The 21,373-nt window shown below is 41.2% G+C and overlaps 1 protein-coding gene across 1 annotated transcript in view; it reads right to left on the bottom strand.

Moving 5' to 3' along the window:
- Nucleotides 1-19,936, bottom strand: part of cntn2 (contactin 2) — a 46,833-nt gene extending 26,897 nt beyond the window's left edge. The window contains exons 1-6 of the mRNA XM_053442407.1: nucleotides 19,729-19,936; nucleotides 17,165-17,316; nucleotides 2,028-2,169; nucleotides 1,112-1,287; nucleotides 791-886; nucleotides 222-434 (exon numbers count right to left, since the gene is read on the bottom strand). Of these exons, the coding sequence (XP_053298382.1) occupies nucleotides 222-434; nucleotides 791-886; nucleotides 1,112-1,287; nucleotides 2,028-2,169; nucleotides 17,165-17,222 (685 nt within the window). The 5' untranslated portion in view covers nucleotides 17,223-17,316; nucleotides 19,729-19,936. The remainder of the gene's footprint in view (nucleotides 1-221; nucleotides 435-790; nucleotides 887-1,111; nucleotides 1,288-2,027; nucleotides 2,170-17,164; nucleotides 17,317-19,728) is intronic.
- Nucleotides 19,937-21,373: the final 1,437 nt, after the last annotated feature.

Below are 21,373 nucleotides of genomic sequence, written 5' to 3'. Positions count from 1 at the left end.
TATTGACAGTGGGCTAGTGGTTCCTAATCTAAAATATATTTCAATGCAAATCTATTAATCATAATCAAAGCATATGTATTACTGTATTATAAAAATCTTAACTTTGTGTATGGCTGATTATAAACATAAATATAAATTACACAAGCAAGCCTAATTTATAAGAAGTTGGCTATACACTACATGCTGCTGTTAGTATCAGTGATTCAACTTCAATGTCATACCATCAGGCAGAACAGTGAGCTGGTTTGCTTTGCTGAAGGTGCTCTTGGTGCTGATTTCCATGTTGATAGTGGTGAAGCAGAAGTAGTTCCCTGTGTCATTTAGCTCTGCTTTAGCCACATACAGGTTCCCCGTGAGCTGCGACACAAACCAACGGCTATTTTCTTTCTTGATGAAGTTGGGAAACTCATTGATGAACCAGCGGTAGGACAGAGCTAGAGAGAAATTGGTACAAATAATACTTATAATCCAGCGGGAAAATAGAAGGGTTTACTATGAATATTAGTCAGCAGAGTCAGTTAAATGCATATATTTATTTCCTGTAAACATTTGATTTCATACGCACCTGGTTAATAATCCTGCCCATTCGAAAGCCTGTGACACATGAACCAGCATTTGACTTAAAACCCACCTGTCAGCTGTATCTTGTCCCTGTTCTATGATAGCTCCTTCTCAAGGATGTTAACACCATTTTTCCACCTGAACATAGCTTCTGTGCTATTTCTGTCATTAAAAAAACAGTAAAGTAACACTGTTTAGATTCCCCAACAGTAGTAGGAAAAGGGAATACCTGGGTAATGTGGAGGTGGCTGGCAGGCCAAGAATGTTCCCATACCCTCATATGCTGTCTGCGGACTCCTGCTGTCAGGAGGGAAGTCGTGGACATCTGGAGAAAGATGCAAAGGTATAAAAAGTAAGAATTGGAAAAAAAGATTAACATTACAAAAGATCAATATCATATACACATTGAAACCAAAAATACAGAACTGGATGTAACCAAAAGACAGTTCAGTAAAATTCTAAATGTCTAATGCCTTTTATCTCTGCCTCAGTGACCCATTTAAACAGCTCAAACTGTATTAAAGGTGTTGTAAGCCCCTTGCATTCTCACAGCCAAATTTGAGGTTTGCTGCCCTGCTGATGATAATTCCACAACGGTTGATGGCCAGACATTGGTAGGAGCCTGTGTCTCGAAAAGACTCAGGGCTGCTGATCACCAGGTTACCAGCCACAAGGGTATAGCGCAGGTCCAAACCAAGGGGGACATCCGTGCCATTCACAAGCCATCTACAGGATAAAATGATAGCACAATTACAAGCAAAATGTCATAAACATAACACAACTATAAGGGTACTCAAGGAGCACAGACCTCTGCCAAAGTCTCCTTATGAAACTACGGTTAAATTCACAGAATCTGAATTTGTATTGGATCTGCACAATATTGCACACATTCTAATTTTGTCATCAAGATCCATTAGAAATCTACGAAAATGTTGCCAAATGCCCTATCTGGATAGGCCCCCTGATCTTTGTCCACATCAAAACTTAGTGGGTTCTTTCCTGACCCATATTACATCCTTCCACCAAGTTTAGGGTTAATTCATCCAGTAGTTTTTATATTAGTTTGAATAATCCTGCTGAATATCCGACAGGAAAACAAACAAAAACATGACCTTCTTGGCAGAGGCAATCACAAGAGTCCAGAATGTTCTTACAATACTTCTTTTGTATAATATTATTGAAATAATTATACGGCTAATAATTCCTTATGTTATGTAAATCTAGGCTTTTACCAAAATTCTTACTTGGGACTGGATACATCAGGACTGAATGGCCCATCAGTTTGATTGAATATTTCAACAATTGAATTTGTAGTTTATTTGTGAGTTATGTTTCCTAACATTCTGAGAGACATTTGTTTATGTTTAAGAGAGATATTTAAGCCTTGAGTAAATAAGGCGTGTGCGTGTGTTTGTGTGTGTATGTGTGTGTGTGTCTGTGTGTGTCTGTGTGTGTGTGTGTGTCACCTGTAGGAAGCAGCTGGACTTGCTCTGGCTTGACAGCTGAGGGTAACTTTCCCTTCACTCAGGCCCTCTGGGTAAATTGAACTGCTTGGCTGTTCTTCGAACACTGGCCCACTGTCATGACCCGACACACACACATCTCCACCTGGAAACATTTGCACAATGTACAGAACTACAATTACCACATTTACCACAGATTCATACAAGGTTACTGTGACCTTTAAGTCTGACCACTGAAACATAATAACTTATCTTGAGCAAAGTGACAACAGGTCAAAGTTGAAGAAGTTCCCTCAACTCGATGTTGAAATACCACATTCAAGAAACCAACATTTTTTTGAGGTGACCATGACCTTAGACCTACAAAATTAAATCAGTTAATCAGTGAGTCCAAGTGAACATGTGTGGTAAATTTGAAGAAGTTTCGTTGTGATGTTCCTGAGAAAACAGAGATATAACATTCACAAGGCAGTGACCTTTCACAGTGACCTTTTACTGCCAAATTCGAATCAGGTTGTCCATGAGTCGAAGTGAATTGTGCCAGATCTAATGAAATTTCCTAGACCTGATATATAACATTCACAGGAATGTTAGGTCAATGTGACCCTGATGTTTGACCTCCAGGCACCATAATCTTATCAGTTCATCTTTGAGACCAAGTGAATTTACCTGAAGCTGATCTTAAAATATCTTGTTCAAAATCGCAAGAACAACGTACTGGAGAGAAATATCTGATGCCCTCAAAAAGATATTCCAACAGGACATCCCACAAGACCCAACAGTAGCACTACTGGGAGCGATGCCTGAAGGCCTGGACGGGAGGGCCAAAAAATATGTGCTAAACATACCAATCACAGCAGCATTGAAGTGTATAACCATGAAATGGTTAAAAACAGACCCCCTACAAGTAGTAAAAAACCTCATCAAACAACAAAAGATATTTAGTGATGCGTATTTTAGTTATTTTGATAACAGAAGCTGACTTAACTTTGAAGTTCAAATGAAAAATATAACTCTTTCAACACATGTGCATGTGCAGTATTATTCAACCCCCCAGCTTCAGTACTTTGTGGCGCATCCTCTAGCTTTTATAACTTCTAAAAAATGTTTTCGGTAAGTGCGGACAAGCTTCTTACACCTCTCGATTGGAAACTTTGCCCATTTTTCAAGTGCAAAAGCCTCTAGATCAGTGATGTTTGATGGCTTCCATGCTGCAACTGCCTTCTTTAAATCCCACCAAAGATTTTCAATCAAATTTGAATCTGGTGACTGTGAATGCCACTCCAGGACGTTCCAGGATCTTTTTCTCAACCAAGCTTTGGTGGACTTGGAGGTTTTGCTTTGGATCATTGTCTTGCTGGAAAGTCCAATGATCACCAAGGTTTAATTTGTCAACAGAAGGCATCACATTCCTCTTTAAAATGGCCTGGTATTTCTGTGAATCCGTGATGCCATGTACACAATAAAGATTGCTAGTTCCTTCCGCAGAAAAACAGCCCAACATTATCTTTGACCGACCTCCATGCTGGACTGTGGGGATGGTATTCTTCTGGTCGTAAGCCTGGCCTTTCACACGCCAGACATACCGCTGGGCCATACGTCCAAACAGTTCCAGGTTGGTTTCATCAGTCCATAGAAGTGTCACCCAAAACTCAGTAGTCTTATCCAAATTCCTCCTGGCATATTCTACTCGACTTTTGATGTTCCTTGTGTTCAAGAGCTGAGTGTGTCTTGAAGCCGGCCACGAAGTCCTTTTTTATTCAGTGCACGTCTTATAGTTGCCACTGACGCACTTGTACCAGCCTTCATCAGGTCATCCTGTAGGTGTCTTGCAGTCACACAGGGGTTTATCTGAGTTGTTCTGACTAAGTTGCTGAGGGTCCTTGATGAAATGTTGGGCATTCTTCCACGGCCAGGCAGGTTCGAAGCTGCTCCATCAGTTTTAAACTTCCTTATAATGTTCGCAATTGTGTCTCTTGGAATATAATTTTTGGGTGAAATCTTCTTCTACCCAAGGCCTTTCAGGTGTGATGAAATAATCTCCTCTCTCAGCTTTTGTGGAAGCACCTTTGTCTTTCCCATGATTGCAACTCACCTTGAATACCTTCATGGGTGGGGTTTATATATGCATCACAGCTGAAGCAAATGAAGGATCAATGTAGAGTTCCCAAAGGCTTAAACATGTTTCAACTCAACTTTAGGACAAAAAAACTGTCAGACAGCTTTAAAAACAACAATATTATATAGGGGTTGAATAATTGTGACATGGCATCTTAACAAAATATACTTCTACACACAAATACTACATCATGCATTTTCCGTGTTGATTTTCTGTATCACTCAACTAATAAAGAAGTCATCCGAAGCAGAATTTTGCTAAAAGAGCAAGATTCTGTCAACTTTAATTGATAAATCCTTAAAATCTTTGGGGGGTTGAATATTTCTGATTGCAACTTTATATGTTTTTATTTATTTCAAAATAGGGAACTTCTTTTTCATACATTTTCCAAAAATGTGGTGAGGACTCAAATAGCCCTAAAAGTTTTGTTATTTTGTTGCTTGTCTGTTTGAGTAGGTGGCTGAAAGCAAAGAAGTAGTAGGCTTACCTTTTATTGGTAAGCTAACTGTTACGGTTCATTGTTTCTTAAAAGGGAAATATTATGCCCAATAAACCACAGTTGATATGGCTCCTTGGGGTCTTAATGAAATGTCTGTAACATTCAAAATACCACAAGGATCATTTAAAACAGCACCCTTTTTACCCTGTCTAAAACAGCCTTCCTCAGATTGACCTGTTTTGAGTGCCCCGCCCCCCACCCCTCTCACCGCTACGCCCCCCCTCTCACCAACAACCCATCCCCCCCTCTCGCTGCCCTGCCCCCGACAAACACACACACACACATCTTAAATCTTCCCTTAGCATATTTAAGGTTGTAAAATCATTTAAAGTCAAACATGCATTAGATATGTGTGTATACACTATCATTGTATGTGTATATTTATTCATACAGGGCATATATGCTGAGCGCACAACACACACACGCACACACACACACACACACACACACACACACACACATCCAGTTTCACGTCTTAAATATCCCCTTAGCATATTTAAGGTTGTTAAAATAATTTTCACTGTCCTACACATATACAGTGCCTTGCATAATTATTCACCCCCCTTGGACTTTTTCCCATTATGTACTGTTACTAACTGGAATTCAAATAGACTTAAATAAACTTTTTCCCGTTTGATCAACAAAACATGCATAGTACTTTGGAGGTGCAAAATAAATTTTATTGTGACACAAACAATAATGAGAACAAAAAAGTTGACATCTGTTGGGTGCATAAGTATTCACCCCCCTGTGTCAATACTTGGTAGAACCCCCTTTCGCTGCAATTACAGCTGCAAGTCTTATGGGGTATGTCTCTACCAGCTTTGCACATCTAGAGATGGAAAGGTTTGTCCATTCTTCTTGGCAAAAAAGATGAAGTGTCAGGACCAGGCTCTCCACCTCTTGTCTTCCCTTCCCCCACTGTGCTCCTCCCACAGATGTCTCAACCTGGAGCTGGGAGGGGCCTCCTGTGGGAGACCTTCACAGCTGAGACTCATCTCATCAATTCCACCTCCACTCCATAAAACCTCAGCTCATTCACCCGGTCTTTGCCAGATCGTCCGTTCACCAGTGTGATTATGCTGCACACCTTCCTGGTTTGTCTCCTACCACTGAGTTCTGCCTGCCTGCCTGCCTGCCTGCCTGTTTACCTGCCTTCCTGCCTGCCTAACTTTTTGGACTTCCCAAATAAACCTTTTTTCTGCCTTCAATCTGCCGTGTTCCTGGTCTGCACTCTTTTTGGGTCCGCTTAAAAGAAGGATCTTAACATGAAGCTCAGTCAGATTGGATGGAGACCGTCTGTGAACCGCAATCTTCAAGTCTTGCCATAGATTCTCTATTGGATTGAGGTCTGGGCTTTGACTGGGCCATTTTAAGACATTAACATTCTTTAATCCAAACCATTCCTTTGTAGCTCTGGCTGTATGTTTAGGGTCATTGTCCTGCTGGAAGATGAACCTCCGCCCCAGTCTCAAGTCTTTTGCAGACTGCATCAGATTTTCTTCAAGGATTTCCCTGTATTTGGCTCCATCCATCTTTCCCTCTATTCTGACCAGTTTCCCTGTACCTGCTGAAGAGAAGCATCCCCACAGCATGATGCTACCACCACCATGTTTCACTGTTGGGATGGTGTGCTCAGGGTGATGGGCAGTGTTGGGTTTTCGCCACACATAGCGTTTTGCATTGAGGCCAAAAAGTTCAATTTTGGTCTCATCTGACCAGAGCACCTTCTTCCACATGTTTGCTGTGTCTCCCACATGGCTTCTGGCAAACTCCAAACGGGATTTTTTATGGATCCCTTTCAACAATGGCTTTCTTCTTGCCACTCTTCCATAAAGGCCAGATTTGTGGAGTAGACGACTAATAGTTGTCCTGTGGACAGATTCTCCCACCTCAGCTGTGGATCTCTGCAACTCCTCCAGAGTAACCATGGGCCTCCTGGTTGCTTCTCTGATTAATTTTCTCCTTGTCCGACTCTTCAGTTTGAGTGGACGGCCTCCTCTTGGTAGGTTTGCGGTTGTGCCATATTCTTTCCATTTTCTTATGATGGATTTTATGGTGCTCAGAGAGATGTTCAAAGCTCTGGATATTTTTTTATAACCTAACCCTGCTTCATATTTCTCCACAACTTTATCCCTGACCTGTTTGGTGAGCTCCTTGGTCTTCATGATGCTGTTTGTTCAGTAATGATCTCCAACAAACTCTGAGTCCGTAACAGAACAGGTGTATTTATACTGAGATTAAATTGCAGACAGGTGGACCCTATTTACTCATTATGTGACTTGTGAATGCAATTGGTCGAACCAGATCTTTGTTAGGGGTTTCACAGTAAAGGGGGTGAATACATATGCACTCAACACTTTTCAGATTTTTATTTGTAAATAATTGTGAAATCCATGTAATATTTCCCCCCACTTCCAAATGATGCACTATTTTGTGTTGGTCCATTACATAAACTCACGATGAAATAAATGTTAATCTGTGGTTATACCATGACAAAATGTAGAAAAGTCCAAAGGGGGTGAATACTTATGCAAGGCACTGTATTTCTGTATCTGTTTGTTGTGTTTCTTCATTGAAGCTACAATTTTCAAACTACTACACCTTCTGATAAAGATGTACATTATTTAAATACATGCATTAGATATGTGTGTATACACTATATAATTGTATGTGTATATTTATTCATACAGGGCATATATTCTGAGTGCGCGCGCACACACACAGACAGGGATCTTGGGGGGCTACAGCTTTGGGTGCTAACAGTGCTGCAACTTTTGCGGCGAAATGCACTTAAAACCCAGGGTATGAGTTTATTTTAAAGCGGGCGATGGAGGTGGCAACGAGCTGCTGGTGACCGTCAGCGGTTCGTGCAGCTCAGGGTGCGTGGAGCAAATCTGTACGGGCCACAAAAGTTATAAGGCGCAGCTCTCTCCCCCCCTCCTCCTCCTCCGCTTCGGCGCCCGGGCATCACAGGAGAGGCTGTGTGAGCGGACAGCTCGCTCACTCCGTGCCTAAGCACGGGTACAATGCAGCCGGAGACGGGGGGGGGGGGGGTCCTGGAACATGTTCCGGTGCTATTTTCTAACAAAGCTCCACAAACAGCTGTTTTAAGTTATACCTGCTGTTTCAACCGGGCGACACACACAGAAGCAACGACTCGGGTTAGCCTCCGAGTGCATTGTTTTCACACACACACACAAGCTACGACACCGAGAGCATTGTTCCTCCACTCCGGACCCGAAATGGGATCTCTCCCCCAACCTTCCAGTCTGATGATTCCCGGCCGGGGTTCCACATTCAATACTGCTGTAAATACGTTCACAAGCAGCCATTCCAGAAAGTGCTGCAACTTTAAACACAAACTAACAGCAAGCTAGCGTTAGCTCCCTGCTGCTAACCGTAAACAAACACCGACAGGTCCACCAGAAGCGAGCCGCTGACATGGAGCCAGCAACCCTACATCACCTAGCGAGCCCGAGCTGAGGAGTGGGCTTTGGCTACTGACTTACCCCGACCGCAGGCTCTGCTTCTCGGCCAGATCTCCGCTGCTTCCCGGGTGGGCTACCACATGCAATACTGCTGTAAAAAACGTGCACAAGCAGCCATTCCAGAAAGTGCTGCAACTTTAAACACAAACTAACAGCAAGCTAGCGTTAGCTCCCTGCTGCTAACCGTAAACAAACACTATGACATAAATGCGAAAAATCGCGATTAAATATTTTAATCGTTTGACAGCACTAAAATTGATATATAAATATATATATATATTATTTTTCGCACCCCACACATGGTACGTGCCGGGGTATGTCCTCCTGAAGATCAGGTCCTCTACCAGAGCGCTCATGAAGTTATTCATGAAGCCCTATGAGAGAAATTGTGATTTGTCTATACAAATAATATGTGATTGATTCATCCCTGCCTGTCCATATCAGCCTCAATGCCGATATATTACTACATTGACGGAGACGGACACATGGGAACGCCTTCGCCGAGCACCTCGGAGAGCTCTACGTACACCTACGATTTTTCTAACTATACGTCGGCATGTCGGAGAGCCTAGGCATACCCCTTGGCTGTGATTGGTCCGCTAATGACATAATTTCCAAACCTCACACTTCCTGTTTCATCCAGAGCCGCCAAAAGTCCGCTGCTATCACTGTCCACTGGCTGGTTGAGGGACAGGGTATGTAGTCTGGCTGTACAGCTGTCCACAACGCCTTTCACACCTTGGACACAATGCCTGACACCGTGCAGAATGCCAGTTTGTAGCTCGCCGCTACAGCCTGTTGGTTTCCACCAGAGGCTAAAAAAACGTTGCGCCATCTACTGTTCTGGCGGTGAATTTTTTCAGCACCGACAGCCTTCTGACAACCATAAATGACTTTACACATTGTAGTTATTTTGTTTAAGTAAAATACTGTAATAAAGCTCAAATAGTGGTAACAGTGGTAAATAATCAGAGAAAAATTATAAATGTTGAGACCAAAAGGAAACCATGAAAGGGAGTTAAACTTTAGAAAAATATTTTAATAAATAAAACAATTCTTACTCAAAAGCAAGACTGAAGAGGTAGGTTTTAAGGTCATGTTTAAAAATGTCAACATTTCTCTTCTTGAGCATAAAAGTTTTAGTCTGGCACTTTGGAACTACAAAACTTGTGCTAGAGGACCTGAGGGACTAAACTGGTTCATACAATGTCAGCGTTTCAGTCATATATACCGGTGCAAGACCATGAAGTGCTTTGTAAACAAGTTAGGGCTGCCGCGATTAGTCGACGTCATCGATGACGTCGACGCTGAAAATGCGTCGACATCAATATTTTAAATCGACGCATCTTTTTTATGTTTTATGAATTTACCTTTGCGATTTCAAAAACGTTTTATTTAAATTTATTATAACAAATGTTCTTCTTCAATATCACTACGTGACGCCTGGTTAACACCGGACGCCGAAGCACCGAGCCGCTCCGCGCAGCACAGTGCTATTCTCAAGTGCACTGGTGCCTCGCTGTTCACACGGGACACGTATTACTCAGCTCCGGTCAGCCCGCGCCTGCTTTCTCCACTTGTTGTATGTAACCCATTCAATGTACTGGTTTGGGAGTAAATGATGATGGTCTGCATAGCTCCCCCCCCCCTCTCTTTCTATCTGCTTCTGTGCTTGTAGTGGATGGGCAGAGGGGGACATTTCATTATGTAATTGGCGAAATTGGGGAAATCAAAACTCCAGGACAATATAAGGGGAATACAAAGTATGGGATGCATATTTGATAATTTATATCATATCAATCAATCAAATTTTATTTGTATAGCCCATATTCATATTCACGTTTCAAATAGATTCGCTCCACTCAGCGAGGCACCCGCTGATAAACAAACTCTGATTATTGGCGACTCGGTTCTGAGAAACGTCAGGTTAGCGACACCAGCGACTATAGTTAATTGTATCCCAGGGGCCAGAGCCGGCGACATCGAATCTAAACTTAAGTTAATGGCTAAAACTAAAAAAGGTAAATACAATAAAATCGTAATTCACGTCGGCAGCAACGACTCCCGACTTCGTATGTCGGAGGTCACTAAATTTAATGTTGAGTCCGTGTGTGCTTTTGCTAAAACGATGTCGGACAAAGTAGTTTTCTCTGGCTCGCTCCCTAATACAACAGGTGATGACATGTTTAGCCGCATGTTATCTTTTAACCGCTGGCTGTCGAGGTGGTGTCCTCTAAACGGCGTGGGCTTTGTTGATAATTGGCTAACTTTTTTTAGAAAACCTGGTCTTGTTAGGAGAGACGGCGTTCATCCCACTTGGGATGGAGCAGCTCTCTTTTCTAGGAATATTACTCAGTCTATTACATGACAACCCATAGTTGGGACCAGGAAGCAGAGCTGCAGTGCTAAACACTTCTCTGCGCTCCCTCTGGATCAGTCACACAACCCCATAGAGATTCTGTCTGTTCACCGTCCGATTAAATTATTGAAATTAAACAATAACAGAGCAAGAACTCCACACAAAAATTTAATACAAATTAAAACAACCTCTGAAACAATACAGGAAACCCAGACTTTTAAATGTGGTCTTTTAAACATTAGATCACTGGAAAAAAAGGCTCTTTTAGTTAATGAAATAATCTCCGATTACAACATAGATTTATTGTCCCTCACAATAAATGCTGCGCATATTCAACAACATGCGGCTGCATCCTGATGAATATGTCAGTCTAAATGAATCTACTCCCCCCAGTCATATCAATTCACAGGTTCCTAGAGAAATTGGGTGAGGAGGTGGAGTTGCTGCTATTTTTAACTCCAGTCTATCAATTAATCCTAAACCTAAGCTCAGCTACAAATCATTTGAATGTCTGGTTCTTAGTCTTCCACGCCAATCCAGGAACCACCAACAGCCAATCATATTTGCCGTAGTTTACCGTGCTCCCAGGGCTTATACTGAATTTTTAAAGGAATTCCCTGAGTTTTTATCAAACTTAGTCCTAAAGACCGATACAATTATTATTGTTGGTGACTTTATTTATGATTTTTCAATAACTGAATATATGCCACTAATAAAAAATTAATTTTCTAGATGTCTACCTGAGAGTGCTGTAGCTAAATTTAAGGAAATAATCCCAATTACATTTAAACCCGTATTAGCAGTAGATATAAACAACAAATTCTTTAAAACCCTGAGCTCCATTGAGATCGACCACCTCGTCGATAGCTCTGCAGACTCATTACGATTAACATTAGACTCAATAGCGCCTCTAAAAAAAGAAAAATGTCAAACATGGTAAATTAGCTCCGTGGTATAATTCCCAGACAAATGAGTTAAAACAATTATCAAGAAAACTAGAAAGGAAGTGGCGCTCCAGCAACAATGTTGAAAATCTAATAGACTGGAAGAATAGTGTTAAAGAATATAAAAAGGCTCTCCACAAAGCAAGAGCCGCCTACTATTCAAAACTAATAGAAGATAATAAAAACAACCCCAGGTTTCTCTTCAGCACTGTAGCCAGGCTGGCAGAGAGTCACACCTCCACCGAACCCAGTATTCCTCGATCCCTAAATAGCAATATCTTTATGACCTTTTTTAATGATAAAATTCAAACTATTAGAAATAAAATCAACCATCTCCTGCCCTCAATTGGCACTAATACCCTCCCAACAACAGAGATCTCAGAAACGGCTGAGAATCCTACCCATTACTTAGACAGCTTCTCTCTGATCACCCGTGATCAGTTTACCAAATTAATCTCAGGTTCTAAACCAACAACCTGTATCTTAGATCCCATTCCTACCAAATTACTTAAAGAAATTCTGCCCCTAATTGATAGTTCGTTACTTAACATTATCAATCTGTCATTATCATCAGGTTATGTACCACAGTCTTTTAAAATAGCTGTCATCAAACCCCTACTCAAAAAACCCACCCTAGACCCAGAGGTTTTAGCCAATTACAGACCAATATCTAATCTCCCCTTCATCTCTAAAATCTTAGAAAAAGTTGTTGCCAATCAGCTGTGTGAGTTTCTCCGGGAAAATAATATATATGAAGAATTTCAATCGGGGTTTAGAGCCAATCACAGTACAGAGACAGCCTTGGCCAAAGTCACTAATGACCTTTTAATAGCCTCAGATCAGGGACTTGTGCCTGTCCTCGTTCTCTTAGATCTCAGTGAAGCATTCGACACAATTGACCATCAAATTTTATTACAAAGACTCAAACAGTTAATTAACATTAATGGAACCGCCCTTAACTGGTTTAAATCGTATTTTTCTGATCGCTCCCAATTTGTGCAAATTAATGATGAGTCATCTGTGCGCACCAAAGTTAACCATGGTGTTCCACGGGGCTCTGTGCTCGGCCCAATTTTATTCTCATTATATATGCTTCCACTAGGAAACATTATCAGGACACACTCTGTAAATTTCCACTGCTATGCGGATGACACCCAGTTATATTTGTCAATAAAACCTGAACAAAGTAATCAATTAACTAAACTTCGAACATGTCTCAAGGACATAAAAACCTGGATGACCCGCAATTTTCTCTTATTAAACTCAGACAAAACAGAGGTTATAATACTTGGCCCCAAACACCTTAGAGATGCATTATCTAATGATATAGCTGCGCTAGACGACATTGCCCTTGCTTCCAATGAAACAGTCAGGAACTTGGGAGTGATCTTCGATCCTGATTTATCCTTTAATAGTCACTTAAAACAAATTTCTAGGACCGCTTTTTTCCACTTGCGTAATATTTCCAAAATTAGACATGTCCTTTCCCAAAAAGATGCAGAAAAACTAGTCCACGCCTTTGTTACATCGAGACTGGACTATTGTAATTCATTATTATCAGGCTCCAGCAGTAAGTCGTTAAAGACTCTACAGCTTGTCCAAAATGCCGCAGCACGTGTCCTGACGAGAACAAAGAGAAGAGAGCACATTTCTCCAATATTAGCATTGCTGCACTGGCTTCCAGTTAAATCTAGAATAGAATTTAAAATTCTCCTCCTCACCTTCAAGGCCCTTAATAATATGGCGCCTTTTTACCTTAAAGAGCTGTTAGTACCTTATAAACCCGCTAGAGCACTCCGCTCCCAGAATTCAAGCCTACTTGTCGTCCCTAAATTCTCTAAAAGTAGAGCAGGAGCCAGAGCTTTTAGCCATCAAGCCCCTCGGCTGTGGAATCATCTACCACTTTAAGTTCGGGAGGCAGATACCATCTTTTCATTTAAGAGTAGGCTCAAAACCTTCCTTTTTGATAAAGCTTATAGTTAGAGCTAATTAGTGCGCCAGAACGTTACTTGTTCTATTTTATGACACATGACACACAGAGCTTCTCTTTCCAGCTTCTCCTTCCTCTTCTCCATCCCTATCCCCCTTCCCCTGAATCCCTTTGCTTTATCACCCGCAGATCCAGGGCCTCTGTGGCCGCACCATGGATTGCGGTTTGTGGATCGCGCACCGGGGGTCGCGGTGTTGGATCCAGTGTGGCGGATTCTGAGTCATGTGGGCTGATCGTGGTGCTGGTGGCGGACCCTGTGTCGCGTTGGCATTGGGCACGGGCGGTGGACCAGGACCGCGGTGGTGGCTTGTGATGGGTCCTGGTGGTTGGCGGTGGACGGTGACTGAGGACTGGAGTGGCGTCTGGTCTGGATGGTTGCTGAGCATGGACTGTGCTTGCAGCGGGACTGCTTGGCATGTCATGTTGGGGTTGTCCTTCGGGATGCTTACCCTCATCAAATGCTGCTAGAGACTTTGATTATTGATGATGTTTTCCTGCACGTGGCATCTATTACACTTCTGTCCGTCCTGGGAGAGGGATCTTCCACATGTGGCTCTCTCTGAGGTTTCTACATATTTTTACCCTGTTAAAAGGGTTTTTAGTAGTTTTTCCTTACTCTTGCTGAGGGTTAAGGACAGAGGATGCCACACCCTGGTAAAGCCCTATGAGATGAATTGTAATTTGTGAATATGGGCTATACAAATAAAATTTGATTGATTGATTGATTGATATTCACAAATTACAATTCATCTCATAGGGCTTTAACAGGGTGTGGCATCCTCTGTCCTTAACCCTCAGCAAGAGTAAGGAAAAACTACTAAAAACCCATCATATAAAATGTCATTTTTATGATATTGTTTAAAATCATTTTTCAGTGTGTTTCCTGGAGCGATACCATCGCGGCGAGCGAAAAAAATAGACTATGGTATCGTTCAATGTTACTCACAACAGTTGATTGACATGTAGGTTTAGCTAATAGGAAGCCTCTATGTTGGTATGTTGTGGACCAATAGGATGAGGCAATGAATGTGGGGGGCGAGGTCAGACACGGAAGTGAGGACCCGAATAAAGATGTCAACATTAGTACACAGTCTGTCTCACGCACATTATTAAGCGAACTCGACAGACTCGATGCCGAAACCATCCGTGCAGGGCGCGAGGCGCATCGCAGCTCATGTGAACTGCACAAATGTTTAACAGGGGGTTGGATAGGCGCCTGGCTTTCCTTGGCTTTGTGGAGCGCGGCGCTTCGGAAATGAAATGAAAGGGTCAATTTGATTTTTCTGGAGGACAATTAATCGTTTAGATTAATCGACTAATCAGTCAAATAGTTTACAGATTATATCAATAGAAAAAATAGTTGTTAGTGGCAGCCCTAAAACAAGTAAAGGAAACTATTATCTTTTATCTTAAGTCAACACTTATTTTGAAAGACTATTTTTGTTTTTTAACTTGAAAAGGCCGCGCAACAGGAAGCTCATTCGCCGGCCGAGACAAAGACTTTTCTTTTCCACGATCTCCAAAACAACTGTGCCACCGCTGTTCATCACTGCAGAAGAACAACGTCATCCCGTTGAGGAGCAAGAAGAATCCGCTCCTATTCGGTCCAGCCGACGCCGCTGCAACAGAGGAACCAGCGCCACCGAGCTTTAGCAGCCACGATTATTCCCTGGACTTCCGGAATATCCGCGCGACACGCGCATGCAACACCGTGAAGTTCACAGTAAGAGGCTTATTAATTGTCTGGGCAGAGAACTAGTTTAAATACTTAGCGTGTCATTTATTTGATTGTATGTTTGTTTGAAGATTGCGGATCAATTTTTCAGTCCGTGTTTGAACGCGGCGAAACGATACGTCACTTCCGGTTCCTTTGTACCGTGTTGAAATGTTCTAAAGTGCTTCGCGCCGTTATGGAGAGTCTAGGGCAGAACTGTTATCGTCCGACTGGGTTTGCAGAGACTTTGCCGATAAAAAGTTCGGTACACAACTCCAATTTGAGTACCGAGTGGTAAAGTTTCTGTAACCTTGTCTCTGACGATGTTTTGAGAGCTTTCCTGATCTCTCTCTATCTCTCCCTCTCTCTCTCTCTTTTTTCTCCTTAACCTGTTTTTACACACGTCCCGACCTACAGTTATACATTTCATGTTACACAGCTAAATCTTGACTAAAAGAGCCTAAATTCATCTCGACGCCGTTCGGCGCCAGAACCAGGAGATAAGAAATCTCTTTGTCCAGAAATATTCCTTTGTGTAACTGGCGACCGACCGCCATCTTGTCTTCGACCTCATGTCGTCACAGAGGTCATAAACCTCCATCTTGAGATTACTCGAACGTAACATCTTGATTTCGGCCAGACGAAGTCACCACGTGATCTCGTCATTACGCCATAGCCACTCCCCTTTCTCTTTCTTACACACACACACATAGAGACACAGACAGGCAGACACACACGACCACACACACACATATATACTCAGTATTACATGTGTGACAATTGTGATAAGTGCTGCTGCTGTTGTCATCTTTGAAATATTGGAGTTTGTTAAATGAAGAATCATTGAATGACATTAACTTTATTTCCCTTTTAATAAATACTTTTGTAATTAAAGTATTTGTATTTCTGTGATTATTTGTACATATGTATGTGAATACAGCTGGATTACTATAGCCTGTGCTCGAACTTAAAACCCTTCATTGTTTATTATATAATCTTTAATATTAAATATTGAGATTATTAATATAACTTATATCATTTGAGACTGATATTTAAAGATTGACTCGTTGGTCCCTGTAAACAGGGTGGTGCCCCGCAACGATAAGCAATGATTACACACTGTATTATTCTTAATTGATCATTTTATTGTTTTCATTAATTATTTAACTATTATTAACGGATAACCGTATAATTTCTAATTAATTATTTTACTAATCTTAATTAATAGCTTTATAATTTTTAATTATTTTTAATAAATATTTTTTATTTTAATAATCATTTTTCATGATTATTAATAATTAGCCAACGTCAAATCTACTACTACTATTGCACAACACTAGAAAATAGAGACCATATACCATTTGAGTCCAACACCAACAATCACCCCGAAACAACAGTGATAGAAAGCCTATGAGTGATGGCGCTTAAGTGGATGTCCAGATAGACGGACAATGACAATGCTTATTTTTTTATGTAATACATTTTTAGCAAAATAAAAAGGTATATCAATTAGTAGCCAATTTTATAATCTGATCTGGATGTGCATCTTAAACTAAAAGCACGTTATTAAAGGTACTGTGTTGACAGTATGCAAACGCTTTTAGCTGTAAGTTGAAGAGATAGACACAAATAATACGAATGGAGCTGAACAATGCCTGTGTCTCCTTTCCTGTGAGGAAAAAAACTGCAAACCTGTGCCTCACTCACTAACTTCACAGCACAACAATGCAGAGCGTAGTCTGCCACACAAACACCAAATTCTAGTAGTAGTATAGAAGCAGACTAGCAAAATGCTTAGTTTGAATTCAAAGTCTGAGGCTCTTTGTTGTGTCGGGCATTGGCTGTTTTCTGCCTGGTAGTGTTACCATCAGCAACTGACATTGGCTGGCCAGATAAAGAATCTTTGGAAAATACAGAGACTTGTCGCAGTTATTTTGGGTCTAACACTAATTCTTACAATCAGCACTGATTCTGCAACCAATAATAACCACACAGACATTCATGTGTATTCAAGTGGAACTTACCCGCAGCTTCCTTTAGAGCCACTGAGCTGAGGACCAGCAGACACATCAAACGCTCCATTTTCCTGGACCCAGCTGGATTACAACAGGATAACAATCAGAGCAGGAGCAGATAGCTTAAGATGGGTTCCCTTTATCTCACAGGAAGAACAGGCCTTTTCAGACAAGAGAACAAGAGAGCATTCATTAGAAACTCATTGAAGTCTAATTCGTTAAGTTTAATCCAGTAATTAAAGTTGACTCACAATGAAGATTCAATCTACATAGAATACTGGTATCTGTACTCTCCATCTTTTAAAAAGTGCTTCAAACTAACTCTGGTCCTAACAATAGACCACCTTAATAACGTAAGCATTTATTAACATATTTCTGTGAATAATGATGATTGTTCCCTTTAAATTTGTAATTTTTTAGCCTGGATGCCAGACGAACTTAGCCCCGCCCACAACATTTTCGGTCGGGCAGTTTGGTCTGGAGTCGCTCCGTTGAGGAAAAATTATGGCCCGACCGGGCCAATCAGATTGTCAGGGCGGGCTTTATACGATGATTGACAGATGATCAACGGTGACGTAATCAACCTCGTCATCAAAGTGCCCTTGGGTTGAATTCGTTTTCAACAAACATGCCTGCCGCTGGCGAGCTGAGATGTGTAGATGCTGCCATTGAGTCTGTTTTAGAAGACATCGACAGCGCATTCATTTTGAAAGAGGAACACAGAACGTGGAGGCGACGCCAAAGCACCGCGCTAATCCCTATCGCCCCGGCGCTTGGCTGTTCACAACGGACACTGAAGCGACGCTGAACCGACGGGCAGCGCTAATAATATCATCCGTTGATCCAGTAGATCGCTGCACGGCTTTGTGCCAGTCACACCGGAGGCTGAAGCACCGCGCTGCGCCAAGGCTGCCTCGCGGTGCTTCAGCCTCCGGTGTGACCGGCACAAAGTTTTAACATGGGAGTGGATGGGAGCCAGCTGTTATTTAAGGCTTGGCGCTGCGCTGAAGCGTCCGGTGTGAACCCGGCGTAAATAACTCACAATGCGTTGCTTAGCATACGTCACATACTACGTTGCTCTGATTGGTTGTAGGTCTATCCAATTGAGCGAAGAAGAATTTTACTTCCTGGTCAGTTGAAACACGCCCCATAATCACAGCCCAATGGAGCGGTCTCAGACTCACATTCTGACTAGAATTGTGAGTCTGACAACGTCAGGCTAGTAATTTTTATTCCTCATCCCTAATCATGCATTTATCAAATAGTATCAATTACATGATGTATTGCTCCAACTAATTTATGCACAATCATTGGTAGAGTGCACACACACACACACACACACACACACACACACACACACACACACACACACACACACACACACACACACTTTATTTCCCTTTTTAATAAATCATTTTGTAATTAAAGTATCTGGATTCTGTGATTATTTGTGCATATGTATGTGAATGCAGCTGGAGTACTATAGCCTGTGCTCGAACTTAAAACCCCTCATTGTTTATTATATAATCGTATTATATAATCATTAATATTAAATATTGAGATTATTAATTTAACCTTTATAAACTGAGACTGATCTTTACGGATTGACCTGTTGGTCCCTGTAACCAGGGTGGTGCCCCGCGACAATTAGCAATAATTACAGATTGTATTATCCTTAATTGATAATGTTATGGTTTTCATTAATTATTTAACTATTCTTAATTGATAACGTATCATTTCTAATTAATTACTTTACTATTTTTAATTGATAGCTTAATAATTTTCAATAATTTTTAAGAAATAATTTTTTATTATTTTATTAATCCCATTTCATGATTATTAATAATTAGCCAACGTCAAATCTACTACTATTGCACAACATTAGTCTTAAAGGGGACATATTATGCCCATTTTTGCCACAGTTGACATGGTTCCTTGGGGTCTTAATGAAATGTCTGTAACATATTTTGGTCAAAATACCACAAGGATCATATGGTCCCCCTGACCAGGACTTGTATATACCCACACAAAGAGCATTTCAGATATAATTGCTCAAACTAATTCAGCGCCCCAAATGAGCTTCAACATAAAAACGTCCCACCACAGTTAAGAATGCTTGGATTCGACTATCCCCAGACACAGAATAACCCTTCCTTAATAAAATGATTTGGCTATGATTGTAATTATGCAAGCAATGCAGCAACTAATTCAATACAATGTCAGTTCTTTCACATTAGTTTAGTATGTTAATTAAAATACAAGTAGACATTTTGCTAATATATCAGTTGTTTAAGATTATACCAGCTATGTGACGTTAGTGCTGCAATGTGAATTAAGTTTGGGGTTACGTTTACCATCTCACACGTTTAGTAAAACGGACGGTGTCCAAAGCCCACTTGTGCTATTGCGTCAAAAATACAAATAGAAAGGATCTTCGTTGTGCTGTATTAGCTGTAATTAGAGCTTTCAACAATAGCCTGAAACCCCACAAATGCAGCTGTTTTTTGCCCCAACTATGATAAGAGAGGGGGACGGATGGACAAAGGAAAGGTTAGAGGTAGAGGTTTGTTTACCTTACTGAGATGCAGCAGTGGCGCTGCGGAGTCGCGGGTGTTGAGCAGGAGGAGACGTGATGCTGCTCGGTGGATCAGATGATAGAGGCTGCTCTCACACCTTGATACTATCCTGTTCTCCTCTCCTCCTGAATACTGTGCCCTTTTCTTTCTTTCCCTCTCTACTCGTCTACACGCGTCTACAAGGCGCACGCAAGGGTAGGCCAGTCTCTCTCTCTCGCTCTCTCTTTCATTTCCGGTCTCTGTATTTCAGAATAAATGTGTCCCAAGCACAATGTAACAGTCTCAGCACGGACCGTCAAGCCAAACCTTTTAATTTGAAGAATATATTGACAGCGTTCCGGCTGAGCAAAGCAAACTTGATGCAGCGTGTCGGTAGCAGATGAAGCGGCTGCGGTTTCCTTTTGTTGTCGCCGCTCAGCCAAGAAGGCAGGTGTTCCCTCCTCCTCCTCCTCCTCCTCCTCCTCCATGGTGACCGGACCGCTCTAATTAAACGCTTGCTAACAGTTTGGGATGCTATTACACTACTCGTTCGTAATTATACTAGGATTTAATTTAATTTAAACTTTAAACTTTTATTTACCATGCAAAAACTTAAATACTATATGCCTTAAGCATTTTAGCATGTTTTACTTAAGAATGTCAACTGTTATGAGTACCTTATAATGCATTTATATATTTGTACATCTGATTGCCTCTCCTTGTTATATATATTTATATATACACACAAACACACTTGTATATGTTAATTCGTTTAAAACTAATTGAGTGTAATGACAAATGTATTTGTTTTTTAGAATCTTTTGTAATCAAATGTGAAAAATAAAATCTGTCTTGTTCTCCTTTGGGCTTTTGGTGACCTCACTCAGACATAGCGTCATGCCTGTCTGTGTTTTAGTCCATCCACCTATCCCAACCACCACTGCACTGTCTGCTCTCTGTGCACCCTGTCATCCTTATCATTTTCATTTGGGCTCTGCCTGCACACATATCATCTTCTCCAGGCTGGTGTGTGTGTGTGTGTGTGTCTGTGTGTGTGTGTGTGTGTGTGTGTGTGTGTGTGTGTGTGTGTGTGTGTGTGTGTGTGTGTGTGTGTGTGTGTGTGTGTGTGTGTGGTTGTGTGTGTGTGTGTGTGCTGATGGAGTCCGATTTATCAAATGAGGTTTACAAATAGCGATGGGCAGCAAGAGTAAGTTAATTCATTATGTCGTCTAATGAAAACCCACAGTGACAAATGTATTTATATTATGACACTGAAACAATGGAGCCTAGTAACTTGAACCATTCTTTCTTCTAATAAAATAAAAAAAAAGAATTCACTAAACATGGGTTAAAGCAAGAAATTATTTGTGACATGAAAAACTTTCCATGAGGAAATATGTGCAATGTTTAATTTAAATAAGGCCAGTAATGGAAAATATGTTTCTCTGTTTAGTCAGAGACATTATCCACAATATCATCAATGATGGCTATCACGAACAAATGCAGTCCGCCTCTTCTCTGCACTTGTTTCCCTGTTTTGTCTGTTTCGTCTTTAAATGTCTTTTTATGTTTTATGCCGTGTTATATGAATCTGTCTTGATGTTGCAAAGGTAGAGCTCGATGTTGCAAAATACAATAATTACTTGTCATTCACCTCAAATGC

This window comes from Pleuronectes platessa, chromosome 2, assembly GCF_947347685.1.
Source record: "Pleuronectes platessa chromosome 2, fPlePla1.1, whole genome shotgun sequence".
NCBI classification, from domain to species: Eukaryota; Metazoa; Chordata; class Actinopteri; order Pleuronectiformes; family Pleuronectidae; genus Pleuronectes; species Pleuronectes platessa.
Note: the sequence above shows the minus strand (reverse complement) of the source record. Positions and strands in the feature narration are given on the sequence as shown.